This window comes from Carassius auratus, chromosome 46, assembly GCF_003368295.1.
Source record: "Carassius auratus strain Wakin chromosome 46, ASM336829v1, whole genome shotgun sequence".
NCBI classification, from domain to species: Eukaryota; Metazoa; Chordata; class Actinopteri; order Cypriniformes; family Cyprinidae; genus Carassius; species Carassius auratus.
In genome coordinates this window covers 5763771-5788017 of record NC_039288.1, presented here as the reverse complement: position 1 = coordinate 5788017, position 24247 = coordinate 5763771, and the positions used below count along the sequence as shown (strand labels likewise).

Genomic DNA, 24247 nt, shown 5'->3' with positions numbered 1-24247 from the left:
GCAATTGTTCTGTTTTATTTCCATCTTACGTTAATTATTTATCTTCTTCAGTTCATGTTTTATCCGTCTGTTGAAATGGCAGTTTTTTACTCAATATAATAGCTCAGTGCAGCTCATTGTGGTGGCAGGTATCACTCATACGCTATTATGCAAGATTGAGAGATTCAGCTTAAGGTCACACCCCATGATGCCTGTGACTTGCCTCTTCAGCCCAATATGGGGGAGGAATAAAAGCTAATTATGAGAGGCGGCAGCCTTTCCCATCCCTCCACTCCTTACTATCTCTTCATTCAGTCCTGCAGGTCGTAATGTGTACAACAAACAGTCTACGATAACAAGACTTGTCTTCTGCCAGCATCACAGATACATCTGGATTAACTGTGGTAAGTACTTCAGCTATATATAAGCATGCATGATGTATAGTTAAAGTTTTGTTTTGTATAGACTAAACTTTTTTTTTTATTATCTCCAAAGTATACTTTAAAGAGGAACATGCATTTGTTAGTAAAATTATTTACATTTGTTGTATCTAGCACTGAAATTGTTATATAATATAACAAACATTTATGCTACATTATATTTCATCCCATTGCAACAGCATGATTCAAATTTTGGTGGTGCTTAGATTTCCATATGGAAATCTATTCCCAGTCACATCCTTTTTCCGTGTGGTAAATTTACGGAGAAAAAAAAAAAGTTTTTGAAAAACTCATAAACTGAAATAACATCTGAAATAACATTATTCAGCTATTTACCTGCAAATTGTGTAAAATTGTGACTTTAAAGTTTAAGTGTGAAACACTTATATATATATATATATATATATATATATATATATATATATATATATATATATATATATATATATATATATATATATATATATATATATATATATATATATATATGACTTTATATTTATATGTGAGCAGATTATTTGTGGTCTCTAGAGGATTTCTGCACTCCTCTGTTTCACATCTCCCACTGAGCCTCATCCAAAACACAACCAGCTGAGACCAGGCAAAACAATTACTGCAACTCTGCAACAGAGATGTCTTTAATAGCCTAGAGGAGCCAATAGCATTGTTTTCTTAGGGAACTAAAACATCAGACATCTGTAGAACTGGAGGTGAGTTGTTATCTACAAGATGCATTTAACCGGACTCTCCTGGGGTTTGTTTTGCTGTATTCCTGCAGGGTTAATTTGGTGTCTACAAAAGAGCAGAATGTCTAATAACATGGCCAAGATTGCAGATGCAAGAAAAACAGTGGAACAACTGAAACTGGAGGTTAATATTGACAGGATGATGGTAAGACGCATTTTTATGCTATGTATGGTAGCTCTGTTTATTAACATAAACAATCAAAAATGCCATTTAAAATTAATTAAATGCATTTAAAATAATTATAATAAATGATTCAAGAGGAAAAGAAAATGCACAAACTCTTTTTTGGGATGTTATTTCTGGATGTATATTGTTGGCTTGTCTCTCTTTGCACAGGTATCTAAAGCGGCAGCTGAGCTGATGGCTTACTGTGAGTCCCATGCAAAAGAGGACCCCCTGGTGACCCCCGTACCATCCTCAGAAAACCCTTTCAGAGAGAAAAAGATATTCTGTACAGTTCTGTAGATGTTATTTCTAAGCAACAAGGTTTATTGTATTATTTGCAAGATTTTCCTAAAACCTTGCGCCATTTTTTTGTGACTTAAATGTCACTTAAATGTCTATAATCGTGAATAGCCTAATCTCTATATCTCCATGTGTTTTAGGCTACAAGAACAGGATTCTTTGTGTTTTGGATTTTCATTCATCCAGGTCATCTTTTAGATTAGTCTTGATTCTAGTTTCGAATCTATTATTTTTCCTCATGGTGGCGCTACAGTTTTTTGAAAATGTCTGTTAATCTCCATTCATCAATACAGATGAAATGAGTGTTTGGTGAGGTTGCTTAGCTTACATAACAGCAATAAAACAAGAGAGAGCAAAGTTCATTCTGCTTAAGGTTTGTTTGTTGCATGTCCTTGTGTATCAGCTTCCGTGAATGGTTTATATATTAACTTCTATTACCTTTTCTGTACAAATTCGTCAAAAGCCTACCTGCATACCTAGCCTTTAAATAGATTTTTAAGATTTATATATTTTTACAATACTAGGCCTGTAATTATTTAAATTAAACATTAATGTCTATAATCTATAAAACAAGCAAACAATTAAACACAGGAAATATATATATATATATATATATATATATATATATATATATATATATATATATATATATATATATATATATTTTTTTTTTTTTTTTTTTTTATAATACAGTTCCATATAGAAAAACGTAAATTTGTCACTAACCTAGGAGTAGGTGGGCGGGGTCATCTTTTCCAAATTGCATGTTGTTGTCAGTCAAGCGAATGAGGGGCGGGGTCATCTTTCATATTGCAATGCAGGTGAGCAGATGCGCTTTTTGAGGACAAGTAACTAGGATATTCCCATCACAAGATCAGCACAGGAACACAACACAGGCCAGAGTTTAAGGTAGAGTTAACAAACAAGATTACACCTTTTAACATTAAACTCTACATGATCATCGACAGCCTATAATTAAATTATAGAAATACGTAGGCTACTAGAGATTACTAGTTTATTTTATAGACTAATAATACTAGCCTAGAGACTGCTCGAGACTGTGCAGTAGGCTATTAGTTTTTGAATTTTACGGGGAAAAAAACTTTTTATTTTTTTATTTTATGAAAGTGGTGGGTAACGTAGGTTTACTTACAGTAACAATAACTAGTAACTATTTTAGACAATAGCAAAGTAGTCTTTTACAATAGTCAACTTGACTCGCTCGCGCGCGGGTAAATGATATGCAGAACATATTACTAAATTTTGTTTTGATTCTGCGTTTGGCAGTAATAATCAGCCTTATTATTAAACAAAAGCAATATAAAAACATAATATACACAGAGGTGTAAAGTACCTATTGGAGTAATTAGTTACTGTAGCCTACTCGATTATCTTTACCTACCGGTAAAAAAAAAAAAAAAAAACACACTTGATTTCCAACCTTACTGAAATAAATATGACTTTAACATTCAAGTCAAAGGTGACAGCGACAAGATCTCCCTTAGATGCTTAAGAATTAAAGGTGTGGGGCTGCTGTCTGGTGGGACAGGGGTAGCATGATGGGGGCAAGTGAACCAGAATGAGGGTCCCAAAATGTGGCTGGAGGAAATGGAAATAACGAAATTATGTGTGAAATTATGTAAGAATGGGGGGAAAGGAAAACACAATTCCAAGCATACATAGCTAGTACAGCCAGATTAAAAGTGGATTAGAAGAATGTAACTATGCTTGATCTTTATAAGACAGCTTTGTAAGACAAAGTGTTTATAGTCCCAACAGATAGGTCTAACCAGATCAGATTGCGCTGTTATAACTTATATTCTATGATATGAGCATCAATACACTTATATATATATATATATATATATATATATATATATATATATATATATATATATATATATCATATCTACATAATTATTTCTTTATTTAATGATTATCAGAGAGGACTGTTAAAGAATGATAATCAAAGAACTGCCTGTTGTAATAGCTTTAAGTAATAAAGGCTTATCATACTGAACTTTGGTTTGTATGACACACTGACTGATGTCCAGGTCCTTTGAAAGCCATTTGCTGGATGCTATTTTTATTTATTTTGTTGTGGTTGACATTGAAATATCAAATCAAATATCGCATTTTATAAAATGTTTAATAGTCAACATTGTTCTTGACAGGGGCAGTATGGCCAACTTCAAGGGACATGCATTACCGGGTACATTCTTCCTGCTGTTCGGCCTGTGGTGGTCAATAAAGTACTCGTTCCGACAGATACAGAGGAAAAAAGAGAGGCAACGTGGAGAAAGAGACAGACATATTGTGCTCTTCAACCGCATAGATTTGATTGAAGGAGTTTTGAAGATCTTTTTTGCATTTGTTGGTGAGCTGCGAATCACATGTACACAATCCTGGTTTCCTGTCTGATTACCTATAATAGTAAAAGTATGAGGATGGCATGAGGTAAAATATTTACTCTACTATTAAAATGAATATATATAGACATAACTTAAGCTGTTTACTGATTTCCTGCTTTGGAAATGCCTAGACGGTTGAGGTCAGTGACCATTTACTTAATTGTACAGAAAAAGAACAGCCTGGAAATTCGGTAAAAAAATAAGTGAAATTTTGGTGTCTTACACTGAAATCTGTCTCCAGGGATCATGGCAGAGCAGTTTGTGCCTGATGGCCCTCATGCACATCTGTATCAGGACGGCTGGGTGAAGCTGATGAACTGGCAGCACAGCACCATGTACTTGTTTTTCGGTATCGCTGGCATTGCAGATGTTTTCAGTATGTCTTCTCGCCACGTGCCTGTTGGTCTTGACCGCCTCTCTCTTTCTTTGGCTCTCTTTGTGGAAGGTATCATGCAAAATTAGTCAATAATGAGAAGGATATGCAGCAATAGCCCGTCATTGAACTTCCTGAAATATCATTGCTGCTTATCCCTTCCAGGGTTCCTTTTCTATTTCCATGTCCACAATCGTCCCGCTCTGGACCAGCACATCCACTCTCTGCTTCTGTTTGCTGTGTTTGGTGGATCCGCCAGCACAATGCTGGAGGTGTTTAAGCGAGATAACACAGTGCTGGAACTTCTTAGGTGCAGTTTGGCCATCCTACAAGGAACATGGTTCTATCAGGTAAAGACAACATCTCAAAATCATGGGTGAAGGAAATTCTGGTAAAATGCATCAATTTGAATCATTCCTATATTGAGATATTTGTTATGTTTTAGATCGGGTTTGTGCTGTATCCTCTAAATGGAGAACAGTGGGATCTGGACAGACATGACAACATCATGTTCATCACCATGTGCTTCTGCTGGCATTTTGCTGTGGCTCTGCTTGTTGTGGGCATCTGCTATTGTGGAGTTTTTTGGTGAGCGTGCACCATTTTGAACGAATCAAAAAGTTTCCATTGTATCATTTTGCTTACATTGCACCCATCATCTTTCCAGGTCTTCAAAATGGTGTGGAAGAAGACAACTAGAGGACATGGAGATGGGCCTTAGAAAGTGCACTGCCTCGGATTCTAGCTCCCAGAAGGCTTTGCTTCAGGAATCAGATGAAGAGTAGTGTGAGCATGTGATGACTGCCAAGACTGAATTCAAGGCTTTTTGCCCTTTTCTCTTCTAGCAATCTGTCTTCCAATAGGACTATATGACTTTGTTTATATCGTTTTACTGCAAAAGATATTCATCAAAGTGGACTTGTAAATTATGTGGTTGTCACAGGTGTAAGAATCACCTGGAATGACCTTGACCCTGGACATTTTTCACACTAATGGTAAAGAAGAGATCATGACATTCATTTCAGCACAATCATTTATTTATCATCATCACACAAACAGCACTTTTTAAATTACATTTCTTTAGAAGAACATAAGATATTAAAAAAAGCACAAATAAACAAACTTGCCTCCGTGTACATGTCAACAGCTTCTAGAGAAAGGCCATTGAACCAAGCTCATAGACTGATACAAGCCATCTATCTGACCTTAATTCCCTTACAATATATCAGTATCCAAATCATACTTTATTTTTCAACTTTAACAATCGGCGATATAACTGAAATGCTTGGAACAAAGTTACAGGAAAAGCTACGTCAGGACAATACCAGCGCTTTGAATCGGACACTGCTCTACCCATATGCAAGTTTCATGGGAAAGTAAAGTAAGACTCTGTTTAGAGTTAACTAGAGTTATGACATTTTAACTATTGTAGGTCTCATTGAGGGTCTGGGTTTGTCTTTGGCGAGGGTGCAGTAGAGACCACCACTGTGGACACTGTGGATTTCGGAGAGTTGGCGGCTGTGCGCTGTAGCTGCTGAGCCGGTACTGTCTGGATTTGAACCTGGGGCAGAGAAACATATTCGGTTTACTCACACGTATGGTATGGCTTGTAAGACCAGTTTTAGTTTGTTTAAGAGTGAGCTGGCACAGCCGGATGACTCAACCTGTGTGGCCTGTCCCTGCTGCTGTAGCTGCTGCAGCTGTTGAGCAGTCACGAAGCTGACAGGCTTGTTCCCAGCAATCAACTTGGTGCCTGCTGGCATGGTAGTCAGGATTATGTTCCTTCCCAGATTGCTGATACTAAAAACAAGAGACATTTTGACATTTCAGAAGATAGGGAATTTAAAAAGCCTACAATTTAAGATTGCTTTACTATTATATGATGAAACAGTATGCTCACTTGGTGCTTATGTTCCCCTTGAGTATGGGAGTAGTGACCACACTCTTATTTTTCAAGGGTTGACTGAGAACAGAAAGAGGCACCGTGATCCTTGTGGGAAGTTTCCCCTGAAAAGAGCACAGATTAGAGTTTCAATCATCATTGTAACAGGCAGTTATGCACAACAAACAGTGGCTCTGCTCCAAAGTCTGTATTGATAGGCAGCAGCCTAACTGAAATTAAACCCCAGATTTGCAACTCTCTATAGGGAGCAACAAAAGAACAAAACCAGTAACAAATATCACTTAGAATTTTGCTAGGTGAATGATGTGCTACCATAATAAGCAGTACAAATTTTATTAAATGTAATAGTTTACTATTAATGCTTTTCAGGATTAAATGAATTAAGTATATTTATAATCAACATGTTTTAACACCATCTTGAATTTTTAAACTAAGCCTGTAATAGGATTGCATTCTCTACAAAGGACACATTCAATGCTGCTTTAGAATAAATAAAATAAATAAAAATATATTAACATATGTACTTTTAACTTTCTATTCATCAAAGAAAAAATGGTTTCAACATTGATAATAATCAAAAATATTTTTGAGCAGCAAATCAGCAGATTAGAATAAATACTGTTTTTGCAGTATTCAAACATCAAATAAATGCAGCCATGACGAGCATATCACCCAACTCCAACCTATTGATTGGTAGAGTAATAAAAATACATTTTTCTATTACAAAAAAATGCTTTTTGAACAATCTTCTATTTTGCTCATTAATATTAAAAAGTGTTAATGAAATGAATCATATACTAAAATATAAACTTACAGCTTGTGAGGCTACTACAGTAGCACTGACCGGCACCTGTCTGACCGTGGCTGCAGCAGTGCCCAGAGAAAGCGTAGAGCCTGTGCCTGCATGGCTCAGTGTCACGCCTTTGGCTCCTCCCACTCCACTGGTGGCTATGGTAACAGTGGCCGCCCCTGATGATACCGTGACAGGCTTTGCACTTGTGGTTGTGCTGATCGAGACAGTCTGACCTTGTTTCTGAGGGATCACACCAAGGTTTGGCACTATTCGAATAGTGGTGCCTGCTTTAGAGTCGGACGAGGTGACGGATGAGAATGTGCGGGCCTTGGGGTCAGCCATAGTGATGGCCAAGGCGGGCATGAGGCGGATGGCGGTGTCACAGGAAGCCTTCACTAGGGTGGCCGGTGCTTTGGGAGCCAAGTTCTCAGCTGCTGCGGATGTAGCGGCGTTCGAAGCAGGAGGTGAGGGCTGGGGTGCAGACACATGTAGCGTAGCAGAGATGCTCTTGCTGCCTGAGCTCGTGACACTGCTCAGCATGTCTGGAGTGAGTTTGACAGTGGCCACTGGAGATTTAGTGAGGGTGGCCATCATGTCTGGGGTTATGCGAAGTACCGTCTGACCTTTAGAGTCGGTTGTGATTGAGGAGGAGGGCAAGCGGAGTACATCCTTGCCCTGAATGCGGAGGTTAGTGGCAGTGAGAGGGATCCCTGCCCCACTCTGGGTCTTTACACCTAACTGACCGGTGATTGCAACCTGAATGAGGCAAAAGTGATTGAGATTCAATATGGAAATAGAATAGATAGTATCCACTAAATGAATTGGCAATGCACTGATCAATTCTGGCCAACATGATAAGTTAATAATTATTTTCAAGTTATATCCCATATGATTGATTCATATATATTCATACACATTATACAAGGAAAGCTAATAAAATGACCATTAATATTATTACAAGTCTATTATTACAAGTATTTTAAGTCTATTAATAAACAGTGAAATGTATCGCCAAGGAGGGTTTTCATCAGGAACAATTTTTTATTTATTGCTTTTTATATGTCATGCACCTGAGCCCAGCTTGGGTTTTGGATGCGTAAACCTACATTGTTTTTTTTTTTATTATTACCAGATATGTGAGCCATCAAACCTGGAAACTAAATACTTAAAATTTTCAAACGATAAATATAAATGGCTGATATTAAAATTATTTACAAAATTATTGACACTTACAACAATTATTTTATATGCTAAAAATGAATTTAGGTATCACAGCACTATAATGTATAGTATAAAAAAAATCTATTTATTATAAGTAATCAGTGCTTTTAATGACTGATTTTATTAAATTCTATTTATTCCAAAGGAGTTAATGTTTTTACATTTGTTTTTAAAACATGTTCTCATTTAGAATAATATATTGAAATAAAATTTCACATAAATATAATTTTTTCCCTTGCATCACAGTGCTGTAGTTTTACTGTACTTCTTGGAAAAATAAAAAAAACGTGTTTTAAGTTAAAAGCTGTGTCTAATGCATGGAGTCAGTTTTTACCTGTTTGATAATACTCTGGCTGCTGACACCCTGCAATACTGCAGGTGATGTTGGGTTGTGTGCTGGGCTGGCAGGGGAGCTCGTCTGAGATTTGGTTACTGTGACCGCAGAGGCAAGACCTGGAACAGTAAGACTGGCCTGACCCCGTGAAGACTGCACCTGAATGGGACTTCCTGCAGAATGGCCTCTTAGTGGTAGAGTGACCACCGCCTGCTCAAAGACAGACAACCAAGAATCTAATACAGGTACTTGACTGGACAGAGTTGGAGACTTTGAAGTTTATACTACACTGAATGCACACATATGATTGTAATTTGAGATGCTGTAGTGAGGCACCTGCGTGAGGCTCTTTCCGTGGGCCACAGTGACCGGGACCCTGATGTGGTGAGGGCTCTGATGCACTAATGTGGCCGCCTGGCCAGCAGAGGATGTCTGAAGACCGGGCTGGGCAGTGACCACTCGCACCTGAGGCAGAGAGCCTGTGGCAGCAGAGTGTGCCACTACCCGGGTTGCAGGCTGCGTAGAGGCCTGTTGGGAAACCTGTGGGCCAGGCTGACTGGCAGATAGCAACGTTCCTAATGGAGGCATGGAAGGAGGAGACACCAACAAGACACTGAAAGAAAAAATGAAATCAAATTATGATCATTATATTCAAATAATAAAGTATGGAGCATGTGAGTGTTGATACAGCTGTATTTCAGCTTTGTGTTGCCTTAAGGTGAGTCACTTTACTGAAAGTCTGAATTTGTCTTTGTGATATACCTGTTAAAGGGGTCATATGATGCTATGTCAATTTTTCCATTCTCTTTAGAGCATTACAAGCTCAGTTACTATATATACACTATAATTTACAGTACTTGAAAATTATGTTTTAAGAACATTAAAGCATGTCAACATATTATATTACACCAAATACACAAAATAATGATCTTTTAAAAAAGCATCATATGACCCCTTGTGTCACTACCTTACCCTCATGTTGTTTCAAACCTGCATGGCTTGAACAGAAAATGAAAGACTCTAAGAATTTCAGTTGTGAAAACATTTCTTGGAATTTTCTCATTTTGATTTTCCTCAGTGTTCCACGGATGTAAGTCAGTCATATGGGTTTTGAAAAAGACATACTTTGAAGTTGAACAAAATGATGACAAGATTTTCTTTTTTGGCACAACTAACCATAAAGCAATTGGTATTTAACCAGATTCGCTCCTAAGGGAAATTCCTTCTTAGCTGTTTAGCAGCCACTGACCTGGGATTGGTTTTGACGGGTTCTGGGGCGCCTAGTTTGGTTGGAGTAGCTGCCGTGGGAGGGTGGGGTGATTTAGGGGTTCCAGGTGTGCTTGGTGTTGGGGTGGAGGGAGGCTGAGACAAGCTGGCGGCTGCAATAGCTACTCCTTCACTCACTGAGCTCTGACCAGCCTCTGCAGCACCGTTCTTACTTCCTGGCTCCTTACTGCATGCCTTCTACATTACACACAAACATACACACATACAAACATGTGACAACAGCTGATGCAAATCAGCATAGACCAAGAGTGACACTTTACATTTCAAATTAGTGTGAGGCAACAATGTCACGGATGACTGTGGAAGAACTTACAGGTTTGGGTGCTGGTTTGGGCTTCTGCTGCAGAGCTTTTTTGGCTTTGGCAGCAGCAGCCTGGGCCTGGTGTATTCGCTCTGATTCGAGAGAGATGTTCATGTTTATTATCTGGATCCATTTAACATTAGATCTAGCATGTAACTAGCCAATTTTGCAGGCAACTTTTGCTCTTATCCTTTATTTGCATAGTTATTTGAGAATCAGGACAAAGTATGGAAGCATCTGGTGTGCAGAGCCGTATCTCTTAACTGGGTAATGTTAACTCTGTGACAACAACCAGCTTGTTTGATGCAGTACTGTTATTATTAACTAAAACTAAAATTATATATAAAAAAATTTTAGGCAATTGAAATTAAGCTGAAAAAAATACAAATAAATGATATATATATATTTGATGAAAACTGTACTATTTTTTTTAACAATAACTTAGATTTCAGTTAGCTCCTAAGGCAACATTTTTAAGATTAAGCTGAAATGCTACAATAATTAAAACGGCAATGAAAATAAAAATTCTAAATAGAAATATAAATGATCGAAAAACTAATGAAAATGTCAAAATTAATAAAACTTAAGCTACGATTATATAAAAAAGCTATTAATAAATATTAAGATATTACATAAATGATGCTAAAATTACACTGGTAAGGTCTGGTATCATCCTGTCATGTCTGTATTTACCAATGGCAGCACATGGAAACCTGATACAGGCTTCTAATCTCAGAGTCCTAAACCTGTTCTACTTGTTGGGCAATATAAATGGGATTCAGAAGTGTGGCAACAAGCACACATACTGATCCACACTTTACCTGTGAAAATGAAACCTTTTTGGCTCTTTACGTAAATGCATTGGTTACAGGGTTGCTCACCAAACTCCTCCTGGCTCCGGTCCCTGTGGAGGTAGATCCACAGCTTGCGGCCAATATCGTATTTCACACAAGGGTCTTTCTCATAGTGCAGGCGGTCAAGGGCACCACTCACCACTGTATTTACCTAAAAATGGACAACATGTGTGAGTGTTAAACTGACTAATGTGTCATAACAGTAAATACGGCAACATTAAACACATGTATAACCTGAGCGCTGGTGACATCGGGGGCTAAGAACTGGGAGTCCTTGAGTAACTCACAAATCTCAGCTCTAGTACCTTCTCCGTTAGGAAGCCTGGCAGCAGCATCTCGCACTGTAAAAAGGAAACACATGCACATGCCTTTTATCTTTCTTTATTGAAACTCAATTCAAGATCATTCGAATCTAATTTCCCAATCTCAAAATAATGGTTCAGTATTCAACATGGTTCATGAAATTCCAAACCCATCTGAGCTTCTTTCTACTGACCGTTCATGTCATTATAATTAAAGAAACTCGAATGGGTTTGGAATGACATCAGAGTGAGTAATTCTTTTTTGGGTGAACTGTGCCGAATAACTCTTATTATTATTATTTTGAGGAACTATTACCCCGAAATAGGGAAGTAAAACAGGATCTTAATGAATAATGTATTGTACTTACATGGTTTAATAAACCATGTCAATAAAATACATTGCCAAGAGAACTAAGAAATGAAAGAGGACCCAGTGGTTACCAAGAGATAGTATGGTGACATAGGCCGGTCTGTCAGACCGCAGTAAAGAATGCTCCCTTGCTTTATTGAGTGACGTCTCCTTGTCAAAAACTCCCTTGACTGGTCCCACCACAGACTCGAAGCCGTGCATTCTGTAAGTGAAAGCTTTATGTGGCTGATCATAACGCTGCTGCTCCTAAAAAACACAAACACTTCAGTGACTGAAAGAATAATAACAGACTACATTCCAAAAGCATTGCAACAATGTAAAAAATATATATGGTTTTGACAGAATGCCAAAGACTAACCTGCTCTTGAAAAACATGCCTTTCCTCTCCTGTACTAGGCCTCACCACATAGTCAGTCCACCTAATAAAGAGTAGAAAAAACAACATGAAAGGAATTGCTGTTCGAATACCTTACTCGTGGTTAAGTAAACTCACACTCTGGGTGTTGGAGGAGTGAGCTCTGCGGTTTCCTCTCCCTCTTGCTGTGAAACAAATATAAGATCACAAACCAGTGAGTGTGTCATTAAATCGCAATAAAAAAAAGCATATAAGTCATTTACTACCTTGACAATCACATGATCCTTTGATTCCAGCCATAACTGGCACAGGGCACTTAGATCTTTGTCTACCTCCTGACTTGGACCTGTATATGCGTGTAAAGAAATGCACACTATTGGTGGTTTTGATATACCTGAATGAGCCAGTGCATGAAATGTGTGAATTCCTTCCAACCTCAAACTTTTGAATGGTAGTAAATATTATGCAACCATATACATTTGAACAGCCTATGTTTCCATTTAAAAACAGCAAAATACAAGCAGAGGAAAAAAGGAGAGATTATCATACCCATCCATTTCCATTGCTGGGAAAGTTCCTTGAACTCCACAAGAGGTACAAAGCCTGTAGGCAGAGCCATTACACCAGCTGACAAGAAACAGATATCAAGCATAAGACTAAATCAACATGCATCATTAAAAATATAAATAATAAATGATAGCTGCAGGAATTTCTCATAAAATCATTATAATAATTCAGGCACACCTTTGCTCTCTCCAGCGAGAAACTGTAGAGCGGGAACTACCAACTCTGACCAGCAGGGGGCCATAGAGAACCAGGGGTTGAGTGTGCTGGCTGGAGACGACTGCCACTGCTGCACCTTCTCCTCCAGCTGAGAGCAACAATAAAACGGACAAGCACAACAATTATTTCATGTTTGGGGTGAGCAGCAAGAACAGTGATATACTATTAAACAGCATTATCAAATCTGGACACTCCTGACTGAATGTACATTTCTCATGATTACATTGCTTTTTGGTCTAAAGGAAATTTACATTATGCCTATGTATTATTTTATCTACAACTTAAAAGTGAAAGGATTTAAAATGGATGAATTGGACAAGTTAATACTGGCCAAAATACATGGTAAGTCCTTTAAAACTGTTAAAGCATCACAGGATGCACCTTATGAAGAAGACTGACTAGGAATGATGAATTTAATATATTGCTATTTTTATTTTTTCACTGCATAGTTCCCATACCAAAATATTTTTATGTTTTTAAAAGAAGTATCTTATGCTCATTAAGGGTGCATTTATTTGATAAAAAATACTGTAAAACATCATTATCAAGATTTAAAAGTCATTTAAAATTAAAGCTTTCTATAAGAATGTATTTTAAATTGAAAATAACGATCAAATTAGTGATGGCAAAGATATATTTTCAGGTGTCATTACTCCAGACTTCAGTGTCACATGATCCTTCAGAAATCATTCTAATATGCCGATATATATAACCTCTTACCACTGAAATATTACTATGCGTTAAACTTAAACGGTAATGTATCTGCATATACTTCCATTTGTGTTAATAATTCTGATGACTTAAATATTAAACAAAATGGGGAAAATTGGAATTTTAAAGAACAAGTGGCAACATTATTTTAAGATCTAATTCTTACTATTAACTAGCATGTATTGGCTGTTTCTTAGTACTTATAAGGTACATATTAATGCCTTATTCTTCAGGACCATACTTAAGATCCCTTAATTCTACTGCATACCTACACTTAACAACTACCTTACTAACTATCAATAAGCAGCAAATTAGTTTGAGACAAGATTTTTAGTTAAAACTAAGGTAATAGTAAGAATTGGTTACCAAACTGAAGTGTGCCGGAACAAGTAAATGTGTCTAAACTTTGACCAATACTTTACGTATACAGATGTGCTACACGTACCGTTGAGGATGTTGCTAGACTTTCCAATCTGAGGATGTCCTCAAGCAAATGAAAAAAGCTCATCGCTATCTCTTCCACTGTGTCAGGGCTCATCTGGGACTCGTCTATGGGCCTTTGGTACAGAGTGAAACAGATAAGCATGAGATATTTAAATGCTGAGAGTTTTGATCAAAGTATCCTATTTAAAGTAGATAGACCTACTCTTCTTTAACGATTTGTGGAGGAGCAGATGGGACATCAGCAAGACCGGAGTTCACTGAATCTGCCGACATCTGAACATCGCAGACCTCCTCGGATTCCATTTTTATAGGCCGCAGCTTTTTCTTCCTCCTCTCCTCCTTTATCTTCTTCTTAGGTAAAGCCAGGTCAAAGACAGCTACATGCCAAAGACACAGTCACTGAGCACGCAGATTTCACCCAGCTGCAATAATTAATGCATTTCACAATTAAGAGAAACAACTAAACCTATTATTCTTACTTGTAACAGATCCTTTTCTGCCGATGTTGACTCTTGACATGATATCACCAAGATGGAGGTCAGAGGTCATCAGGTCAGGGTGATCCTAAACAAGACATCATTACTTATATCTATATTGTCTTTAAGTGTCATGTTTTTCAATCTTGGTTCAATCTTGGCAATCTTAGCACACAATATATGTGTGTGTGTGTGTGTGTGTGTGTGTGTGTGTGTGTGTGTGTGTGTGTGTGTGTGTGTGCCACAGTTCCTATTATGTTACATCATTAAATGTTCTACTCACTACACACTGCACTGTTAGAGAAATACTAGTATTTATTTATGAATTTATTTTAATCATACTTCAATATTAATTTTTTTTTTTTTACCCTTTTACTCTTAACTCTTTCGTGGACCCCCTAGCAGTCCCTTGTGAACCCCTGGAGGTCCCTGGACCCAGTTTAAAAAAACTTTTTGCTTTTCCCTGTTCCTTGTCTCCTATCAATGATGTAATATCCGTACAATTGCTTTCTGTTTTCAGAAACTATGGCAACACACGTGGACAAAAAAGCTGCTGTACACTAAAAAAAAATAAAAATAAATAACCCACTAAATCCATTATGGTGGTCACAAATAAAAAGGTAAAATAAAGGAAATTAAGCATTGAACTTAGGTCTGCTTAACGTTGCGCCATGATTCTTTTTCTGTGTTTTACAGTGTTGTGCATTATAACCAATCACACACAAGTCTGTTGACTTTATGAACACAATGACCAATCAGAAGCATTCAGACGAGTCATCGCTGAAACGCTGGTGTTTTGTTGTTCAGTGCATCTGCTCGCTTTCTGCACTCTCATGAATTCTTTCATCATAAATAACAAAAGTTCAGATGAACGTATGTTGTAAGTATTGTTAAGTGTATAGACAGCTTTACTGATTATAATAAATAATCCGTTTTTCTGAGTCAGTCGTACTGTTCTTTGACAATGTAAATGTCCTTTGTTAGGTTCCACTGTTTAATTTATTCGCTGATTTAATAACTTTGGAGGGCACAGGTTATTAAAAAAATTCTGGATCTCTGGATGGTGAAAACAACATCTCTCGTCGTTCCACTCTCCTTCAAGCTTCGCCTTTGTTATTGTTTTGAAAATGTGACCTCAAGCAGTGAAAAGTTACATTTTGTGCCTTTAAAGGTTTAGAAGGGGAAAAAAAACTAACTAAAATATGACAAAATCAAACCTTTACTAACATCATAACTGTTAAGTAAAAGTAATGTAAATAATAAAGTAAAATAATGTCCCCTTAGGCAACTTACTGGCTGCCGTTTTCTTTTCTCTCGGTGTCTGTGCAGCATGGCTCTTAGCTCCTTCTCACCCAGCTCAGGCTTGTCTACATGGAAAATCATATTTAGTGCCTTATAAGCTCATAGAACATTAAAGCTATAGCTTTAACTGACCTCTGGTTTTCATGTCCTGAGTAGAAAGGCTGGGTAAGACCCTGAGAGAGACAGTCGGCGTTGGGGACGAGGGCGACTGAGGAACAGGCAACCAAGAGGCTGTATCTGTTTACATGGACATAAAATCACCATGTCAATTACATGAACACATAATCACGCTGAAAAGATGTTGTCAAACTGTTTCACACTCACCATCTTCATCAGATGACACATTACTGTCCCCACACTCTGTTTTCACATCCTTCAGTATGTGACCCACTCGACGTCTCACCCGCTGCTCCAGTATCTCCTTATGAGAGGGGGCAGGGTACCGCCGTTTCACCGCAAGCTCAGGTCCACTGCGGACTGCCAAATCCAGCAACTCCTGCATTACAAGAGAAACTTTTTTATTAGGATTCTTTGATGAATAGATTTAAAAGGCCAGTATTTACTTGAAATAGAAATGATTTGTAACACATTAAATGTCTTTACACTCACTTTTGATCAATTTAATGCATCCTTGCTGAACTGAAGTATTAAATTCTTTCAAAAATAAAAAAATAAACTTATTGACTCCAAACTTTTGGAAAACAGTGTATTTGGAAAGATAAACAGTGACCATGTTACACAAACTGAATGAGCTTTTCTGTGAGGTCTGTGATTTTTTGTACCTTTCTAGAAACCAGGATCTGTTTGAGTAATTTGTGGTAGTACTGTTGAAGGGAGTAGATGTGCCTTTTTTTCTGCGATTTGGCACAAAGTTGTCTGTACTTGACCACCTCTGGGTTAAAGTAACCATCTAAGGAGAGATAAACAAATTAGTATGCATGAAGTTGTATTTTAAAATGCAAAGGTTGAAAATAAAAGGAAAACAGAGTAACCTCTAAACTGCTTCTGGGCAATGTGCAAGGGGTTTCCGAAGAAGAAATTCTTGTTGTTGAAAAGGTCGCTGATGATGCTGTTTTGTTCCGAGATGTTATTTTCGGGGAACTGTGGCAGGAGTTGACACAGATGTGTCCGTTGAGCATCTGTGAGCACATCTGTCCATGTGTTCTCACTCATCACCGAGAAGAATATCTCCGGCTGCTCTTACACAAAGAGACAAAAAACACTGTTTAGTTTTTACTGTCCTGATTTCATGAAAAATAAACAAGGATTATGATAACGCACGTCCTCCAGCAAATCTTCAGGAACCCGAACTCTACAGTTTCCCAGCATGCACTCTTCCATCACACGTCCATCCTGGTCCATTCCAGACTCCAGTGGGTCTGTTAACATCTGATCCAATGCATCCATCTTTACCTAAACCTTCACAGCAGCAAAACACTATCTGTGGGTTTACAAAAATATTATCAACCACGGAAACAGGTCTAAAGAAATATGAAAACAGTATTTTGTATGACTAAAGGATTCTGTTAGTAATCAACTCGCTTCGTAATTAGATTGCTGCATTTTTGTATTATTTGATATACAATTTGCAAAAATTAAAATAAACGACAACAAAATCAGCATGCCTGCATGAAAACTGTAAAAAGAACTGTTCACTTGCGTATTAAATTTGAGAACAAACCAGAAGAATCTAAAATAGAAAAACTATGAAATCACGTATATTTTCCGTGACAACTATATTTTGACAAAAAGACTCAAGCCACATGTAATAACTATCTTTGATATGTTGCTAATTCCGTAACTAGCTACTACAACGAGCTAACAGTCCCATTCAACCTTCACATCTATTATGATGTAATTAACCGAATCTATAGTGTTTTTTAAATCTATTTTACGTGTATCAAGTAAATATTTAAAGCATCTTACCATGAATGTTGGTGGAAATTAGGAATGAATATGTTAGCGAGCTCCGCACAAGAACAGTAGGAATAATAACATTGGTGCACATTTCCGGTATGTCATCGGAACTTCCGTTCATAGTAAATTCTACAAAAGAATGATTTCTCACAAATATCGGTACTGCTACTGTGGTACAAAATCAATAATGAAACACACAAATGAATGAATAAAGGCAAATCCATATGTTTGTGGGTAAATAAATATATAATTAAGTAGACTAACGAAATTAATGAATGGATGAGAAAATACAAAAAAATGTTAAAGAAAAAGCAAAATTGAAAATGTTGCTATTTTGTCATTGTTGCACGACACCCAAAGACTAGAATACCTTAAAGAGACTTTACTACACCAGAGACAATTTGACTTTGACTACAGCTAGCGCCAAAGATGCAACATCACACACAAGCAAACGTTTTCATCCAAATGTCTTCGCCTTTAAAAATTCAAAATCAGATTTTATAATAGATTTGGATAAAAAAAAATTAACAAAACTCATTTCACAATTAATTGCAGTCTGAAGAAAATGCAGTTGTTCAGCCATCCACATTATTTGCATCGGTTTCATCCTCCATAAGAAAATACCTCCATAAGACATGGACAAAATTAGGCATTACACAAATACTCATTGTACAATATATAAACAAAAATAGGATAGCCTACTTTAGATGATTAAAAGTATTCAGCGATCTTAATAAACATTTGCATAACCTCTTCCTCCTTATTTTTGTGTTAAACCTATTAAAATGTTAAATTAGTTATATTTAAAAAGTATTTGATGCAACTTTTCATAACTTTGCCTTCATTCACAACATTAAAAATAACCAAATACAAATCAGATTAGAATTTCCCTTTTAATGTTCATCAGAGAATCCAGTTATCAAAGTTTATCATTCAAGGCACATTATGGGAACGCCAATACCTCAAGGAGGATATATATATATATATATATATATATATATATATATATATATATATATATATATATATATATATATATATATATATATATATATATATATATATATATATATATATATATATATATATATACATTTTAAATAAATCACAATTTTTTTTTAAACAAAATACCAAAAGTCTAAATCTAAAAGTACCAATGGTTTGAACGAAACATACATTTTTAAACATTTCAATGGATGTAAAATACAAATCTTGAGGAGTAAGAACAAAAGTTTTCATCCACACACACAGTAAATATTCTTGCAAATAACATTCAAAGCTTACAGAAATTATATAATTTTATCAGCATACAAATAATAAATATTCAATCAGGACAAAATAAATGAAAAAACTAAAATTAATTCCTGTTCCTTAGTCATAAAATACATTTGTGCACAGATCTGTTCATGAAATCTGTTTGGTAGAAAGGTCATAAAACTTCCTAATAGATTCTTTAATCTTTCTGTATTCTATATATTTGTTTTCTTTTTTATTTATGCAATTAACAAAAGCAAAAAAGACCTCTAAAACACTAGCTTGCTCTTTTCTTTTCCTATTCTATGCTACGTGTACTGCGTTTAAGCTAACTGAGACTTGTTATACTGTAGCACTTATATATCATTGCTCTTCTGTTGTTTTTGATCGCTTCCATTGTCCTCATTTGTAAGTCGCTTTGGATAAAAGCATCTGTTAAATTACTAAATGTAAAATTATAATGCAATAAACATAAAACACAAGACAATTAACTTGTTATGCCAACAATAACATTGTAAAAATCCCGGAGAAGCATTTAAGTTGTAATGACTTAAGCAAGGCAGCAAGAATACTTTTCCTCCGCAGCAAGAGCAACATTTGAGCTCAAAAAACAGTATATATGAACAAATATGAATGCTTGAATTATCCTCAATAGCTCTCAATACATTTTGTTATGCTTTATTCCATTTGTTGTAACCATTGTGACATTATACCCCTGTCATCTCCCTGATCCAGCTGTGGTATTCTGTGACCCGTGTAAATGCAGGGTCTGTTCCTGCGGCCACAGCCATCTCCCCAACTCATCACACCAGCAAGAAAGATGCGGCCATTGCTCTCAATGGAAGTCACTGGAACACCTGAGTCCCCCGTCAGAGGAATGAGGAGTATATATGCGTTACTGAGAAATGTAAGGCTATATGACATGTATCTAAATGTAAAAAAAAAAAAAACACAGAAGATCTTTCATTTCACCTGACTTGCGTCTACGCCTCCGCTTGATTCAAATGCACAGATCATGTGTGGTGTTATCCTATTATCCATCAGCTTGCTGCACACAGTGTTGTTATTAATAATGCGTACCTCAGCCTTCTGCAACACTGATGCAGCGGCATCTAATGCAGGGAGAAGACGTTTTCTTAGCTCACTAACAATTTTAGTTTGTTATTGTCTCATTGTGTACTTACACAATACCAGTCAAGAGTTAAGACACACTTGACTAAATCTGTGTTTATCTAGAGGATGGAAGCATAACGATTCAAAACTAATTGCATTGCCCAGTCTGGAAGTTGTGTTGGACTCATGTTTTTGGTTAGTCACTTTAATTTTTGACTGATATGGATGGATTTTCATTTCATAATAATTGTACAAGGTTTTACTTTTGTGTGTGTGTGTGTGTAATTACAATTCATGTCTTCATGGGTGAAAATATATATCCTTAAATGACAGAAATTAATCCTGCAGATAAACTGTGTCTATATATGAATTTATACAAAACTAAAACTTATGTTATTTTTTTAATGGATTTAGTTAGGCTGGAAAGTGATGTTTAAAAGATGCACCTCATAAGATTGTTTGACTAATGTCTCAGACAACCTAATGAAAATAATATTGATTAAAAAAATAATGTGAGGAAGCTGTTTTTTTCTAGAGCGAGAAAGCAAGAAAGCATTCGTTTCACCAAAAGTGACAGTAAAGTCATTTATAATGTTATATTTTAAATAAATGCTGTACTTTTGAACGTTCTATTAATCAAATAATCCTGTAAATATGCATCAACATTTCAACAGAAATGTTAAGCAAAACTGTTAAACTATTAGAATTGTGACAATGGAGACTGTACAGTGGTAATGGCTTCTGAATGGCAGCTCTGTCATGAAATTAGTTATTTAAAATTGTAATAACATGTTATTTTGAATGGTAGGTTGTTACATGACTTACCAACTTCCTCTCTCAGTTTGCCCCAGAAAGTGATCCAGACAGATTTGCCTGCTGGGAACTCATGTGTGGCTTCAGGTGAGCAGACAGGCCAGATGTTCTGGCTCAGGGTTACAGGGCTGTCCAACTCCATTAGAGTGATGCCATTGTCATAGCTCATGTGATTATACAGAGGATGAAAATGTTTTAGGGTCGACTTACTATAGTCTCACCCTGGTTAAGTAGATCTAGATAGACTTCCCACTGGTAAGACTGGGAATATCTAGCAAAAGAATAAACAATCAGTCAGGATCAGTGCAGGAGAGGAAGAGAGGCCTAAACAACATAAGATCTCACTTGAACTTTTCAGTGTCCTGCACACAGTGCACACAGTGAGCAGCAGTGACCAGCCAGTGGTTACTGATAACAGATGCCCCACACACATGACCTTGTGTCTTCATGTGGAGGCTGACCTGCCATGGCCATTCTTCATCATTCGAATCCTTTCCACCCACAGTACGACTGGACTTGTAGGGCTTGATTCCGCATTCTACAGTAAATCAATCAGGCATACTATTAATAGATTGTTTTCATAGCATGAAGCATATCTAGCTTAAAAACATCACCCAAAAATGTATCAAACAAAGCTTCTTACATTTTGATCTCTATCCAACAATTAAAATTGAGTTGATATTCAATTCATTGTATATAGAATTTACAAAATATTTTAGAAAATTATATTCCACATTTATAATAAAGGTTTCTATGCCACATTTCTATTAAAGTCTTATATTCATCCAAGAATCCTAAAATAATATATCACAGTTTCCAAAAAATGTAAAACTGTTTTCAACATTGATAATAAAAACGTTTCTTGGACATCAAATCAGCATATTAGAATGATTTATGAATGATCATGTGACTCTGACAGCTGGCTGCTGAAAATTCAGCTTTGTCATCACAGGAATGAATCATAAAAAATAAAAAATAAAATAGGAATAAATTTATCAGGAATAAATTTTAAAATATAGGGAACCATCATGCCACATGATTTCTCAGATGAAAAACAGAGGAATTCTGTACTTACTACATTCAGCTTCATCCAAACCAGCCGCACAGTCTCTCCATCACACATAGGGTTCAGCTTGCTAATGCACTGGTTATTCTTGCACTTATACGTGAGAGCAGAGCAGTGAACAGCTATGGCTGGATATAAAATAGGCAATTGATTCACTTAATTAAGCAAGTACTTATGTTGGGAGCAGAGATATTCATTTTGGTAACCTTCTGAAATTTATGATGGTAAACTCTAGTGTAAATTTAAGTCCTGGCTAGTAAAAGTATATAAAAACAATAGAGGTACTTTTGAGGTCCAAATTACGCATTTGTATTTCTTAAATGAAGCATCTTCTAAAATGAAGAAAACTGGAAGAGATTTTCAACTTTTCTTTCTGTCATTTTGTAGAAACAGTGTTTTAACACAATTAACTAATATCAGTTCAATAGATTCAGTCATTATTATGTAGATAACTGATGCATTTGAGTTTGAATTGTTAGACGTGCACTGTATACTTGGAATGTGACAAAAGTTAATAACACTAAGTTTAAATACCACAGTGTCATGATGATGATGATGATGATGGACAGGCAAACTTTAAGTAAACATTTAAGTAAAGAGACACAAGAGAGCAGCAAGAACACCCCTAAGATCAACAATAAAACCATCTCATTAAAACTCATTAATTATTAAAATCTTTCTGCCATTTCAGACCTGAGTCAGCCCGTGACACATGTCATCATGTAGTGGAAAAACAAGGCTTCTCTCTGGAGGAGTGTTTTCACTGAGGTCCAGTGCTGTTAAGAAAAAGTAGGTAATTCCCTTGATAAGTAATTGTTAAGTAAATTGTGGATGAACTTAACTAAATAGCTGCAGCAAAGGCCTTCAATGAGGTGGCTGTTAGTTTCACTTTCAACATTTACTAATATATTATAAAAATCAAAAGTTGTATCTGTTAATAATATTAAACTGACCATGTGCTAACAATCAACTAATGAACAGTTGCAGGTACAGTTCAAGCAAAAATGAAAATTTGCTGAATATGTACTACTCACAATCAAGCCATCTAAGATGTAGATGAGTTTTTAAGAACTCTACTTTTTCATTACATCCATTCCCCATTGATGGATCCTCTACAGTGAATGGGTGCCGTCAGAATGAGAGTCCAAACAGCTGATAAAAACATCACAGTGATAACAAGGTAATCCATGTGACTCTAGTCCATGGGTTATTTTCTTGTGAAGTTAAAAGCTGTGTGTTTGTCAGAAACAAATCCATCATTAATGCTTTTTAAATTTAAACTGTTGCTTCTGGCCAAAATACAAATACACAATCCATATATTGCTTGTTTGTTCCACTTTTTTCGCTGGATAAAGCAATGTTATGATAGAGGACTTAATTACAAATACACAGTTAATAAAGTTACAAATAAGGAGGTAATTAAAAATTCACAGTTTTTCACTTCAAAAGACATTAAATGATGGACTGGAGATGTGTGGATTACTTGCAGATTATTGTGATGTTTTATCAGCTGTTTGGACTCTCATTATGATGGCACCCATTCACTGCAGAGGTGAGCAAGTGATGTAATGTTAAATTTCTCCAAATCTGTTTTGATGAAGGAACAAATTCATTTACTTCTAGGAAATCCCAAGGGTATGTAGATTTTAATTGTTGGGTGAACTAGTTGTTTATTATTGTATATTGAAAGCATAAAGAGTATATGAAAAGCATATGAAACTATATGTCCTTAATGATTATTTTAAATGTATTTTAGGTATCAGAGGAACCGGCTATATGCCTGCTCTATACATCCAGGGGTTCTTGGCCTGAAAAGGGATTTCTTGATTATGGATATGGATGTGTACAAACTGCTGGACACTGGTTGTTTATGTATGTGTATTCTTTATTTTGTGTATTTGCATGGGTAAACTAACAGGGAAGACTGCTCCATATACACAGAGGCTTATTTCCCTAAAGAAGCCATGTTTTCACAAATACAACACACTTGATAGACAGACGGATCATAAATTATTCAGAAATGTCATAATGAGGAGATCAGGGAACAGTTTAGGAAAGACTTGATTCAGTTGTGCCCAGGTTGTTTTCTTTCTTGTTGATCTATCTTTTTCAATATTCTCTTGGGACCCAGGCATATCATACATTAATTGTATGGTATGAAAAGATATGAAATAATAATTTGGTATGCAAATGGTAACATCAAAATGATGTTTATTAAATTATAGTTCTGTTG

At 36.2% G+C, this 24247-nt stretch overlaps 3 protein-coding genes across 3 annotated transcripts; 2 read left to right on the top strand and 1 right to left on the bottom strand.

Moving 5' to 3' along the window:
- The first annotated feature begins 261 nt into the window (after nt 1–261).
- LOC113063719 (guanine nucleotide-binding protein G(I)/G(S)/G(O) subunit gamma-8) lies at nt 262–1979 on the top strand. Its single transcript, XM_026234047.1, has 3 exons — nt 262–383; nt 1198–1310; nt 1503–1979. Exons 2-3 carry the CDS (start codon nt 1227–1229, stop codon nt 1629–1631), a joined length of 213 nt encoding a protein of 70 aa, XP_026089832.1. The 5' UTR covers nt 262–383; nt 1198–1226; the 3' UTR covers nt 1632–1979.
- Nucleotides 1980–2404: 425 nt separating this feature from the next.
- LOC113063976 (transmembrane protein 45B-like) lies at nt 2405–5427 on the top strand. Its single transcript, XM_026234449.1, has 6 exons — nt 2405–2540; nt 3806–4008; nt 4284–4487; nt 4581–4765; nt 4861–5003; nt 5083–5427. The coding sequence occupies exons 2-6, from the start codon at nt 3813–3815 to the stop codon at nt 5198–5200; spliced, it is 846 nt and encodes a 281-aa protein (XP_026090234.1). The 5' UTR covers nt 2405–2540; nt 3806–3812; the 3' UTR covers nt 5201–5427.
- Nucleotides 5428–5535: 108 nt separating this feature from the next.
- LOC113063975 (nuclear factor related to kappa-B-binding protein-like) lies at nt 5536–17865 on the bottom strand. The gene is made up of 26 exons (XM_026234448.1): nt 17778–17865; nt 17133–17292; nt 16844–17045; nt 16634–16761; nt 16176–16347; nt 15984–16088; nt 15843–15916; nt 14553–14637; nt 14276–14450; nt 14075–14186; nt 12880–13006; nt 12685–12762; nt 12402–12481; nt 12274–12320; nt 12139–12199; nt 11852–12026; nt 11343–11449; nt 11136–11259; nt 10267–10346; nt 9916–10130; nt 9003–9279; nt 8667–8876; nt 7133–7867; nt 6316–6422; nt 6080–6215; nt 5536–5976 (listed from the first exon to the last, which is right to left on the bottom strand). The coding sequence occupies exons 2-26, from the start codon at nt 17256–17258 to the stop codon at nt 5851–5853; spliced, it is 3864 nt and encodes a 1287-aa protein (XP_026090233.1). The 5' UTR covers nt 17259–17292; nt 17778–17865; the 3' UTR covers nt 5536–5850.
- Between the last annotated feature and the right edge of the window lie 6382 nt (nt 17866–24247).

What these genes read in the sequence shown, in the direction of transcription:
- LOC113063976 (XM_026234449.1), top strand. Translation starts at nt 3,813, where the DNA reads ATGGCCAACTTCAAGGGACATGCATTACCGGGTACATTCTTCCTGCTG. An exon ending in GATCTTTTTTGCATTTGTTG is followed by an intron (nt 4,009 to 4,283) that starts GTGAGCTGCGAA and finishes ATCTGTCTCCAG; the next exon opens with GGATCATGGCAGAGCAGTTT. An exon ending in AAGGAACATGGTTCTATCAG is followed by an intron (nt 4,766 to 4,860) that starts GTAAAGACAACA and finishes GTTATGTTTTAG; the next exon opens with ATCGGGTTTGTGCTGTATCC.
- LOC113063719 (XM_026234047.1), top strand. Translation starts at nt 1,227, where the DNA reads ATGTCTAATAACATGGCCAAGATTGCAGATGCAAGAAAAACAGTGGAA. An exon ending in TTAATATTGACAGGATGATG is followed by an intron (nt 1,311 to 1,502) that starts GTAAGACGCATT and finishes CTCTTTGCACAG; the next exon opens with GTATCTAAAGCGGCAGCTGA.
- LOC113063975 (XM_026234448.1), bottom strand. Translation starts at nt 17,258, where the DNA reads ATGGATGCATTGGATCAGATGTTAACAGACCCACTGGAGTCTGGAATG. An exon ending in AGGATCATGTGATTGTCAAG is followed by an intron (nt 12,321 to 12,401) that starts GTAGTAAATGAC and finishes TTTGTTTCACAG; the next exon opens with CAAGAGGGAGAGGAAACCGC. An exon ending in GGCATGTTTTTCAAGAGCAG is followed by an intron (nt 12,027 to 12,138) that starts GTTAGTCTTTGG and finishes TGTGTTTTTTAG; the next exon opens with GAGCAGCAGCGTTATGATCA.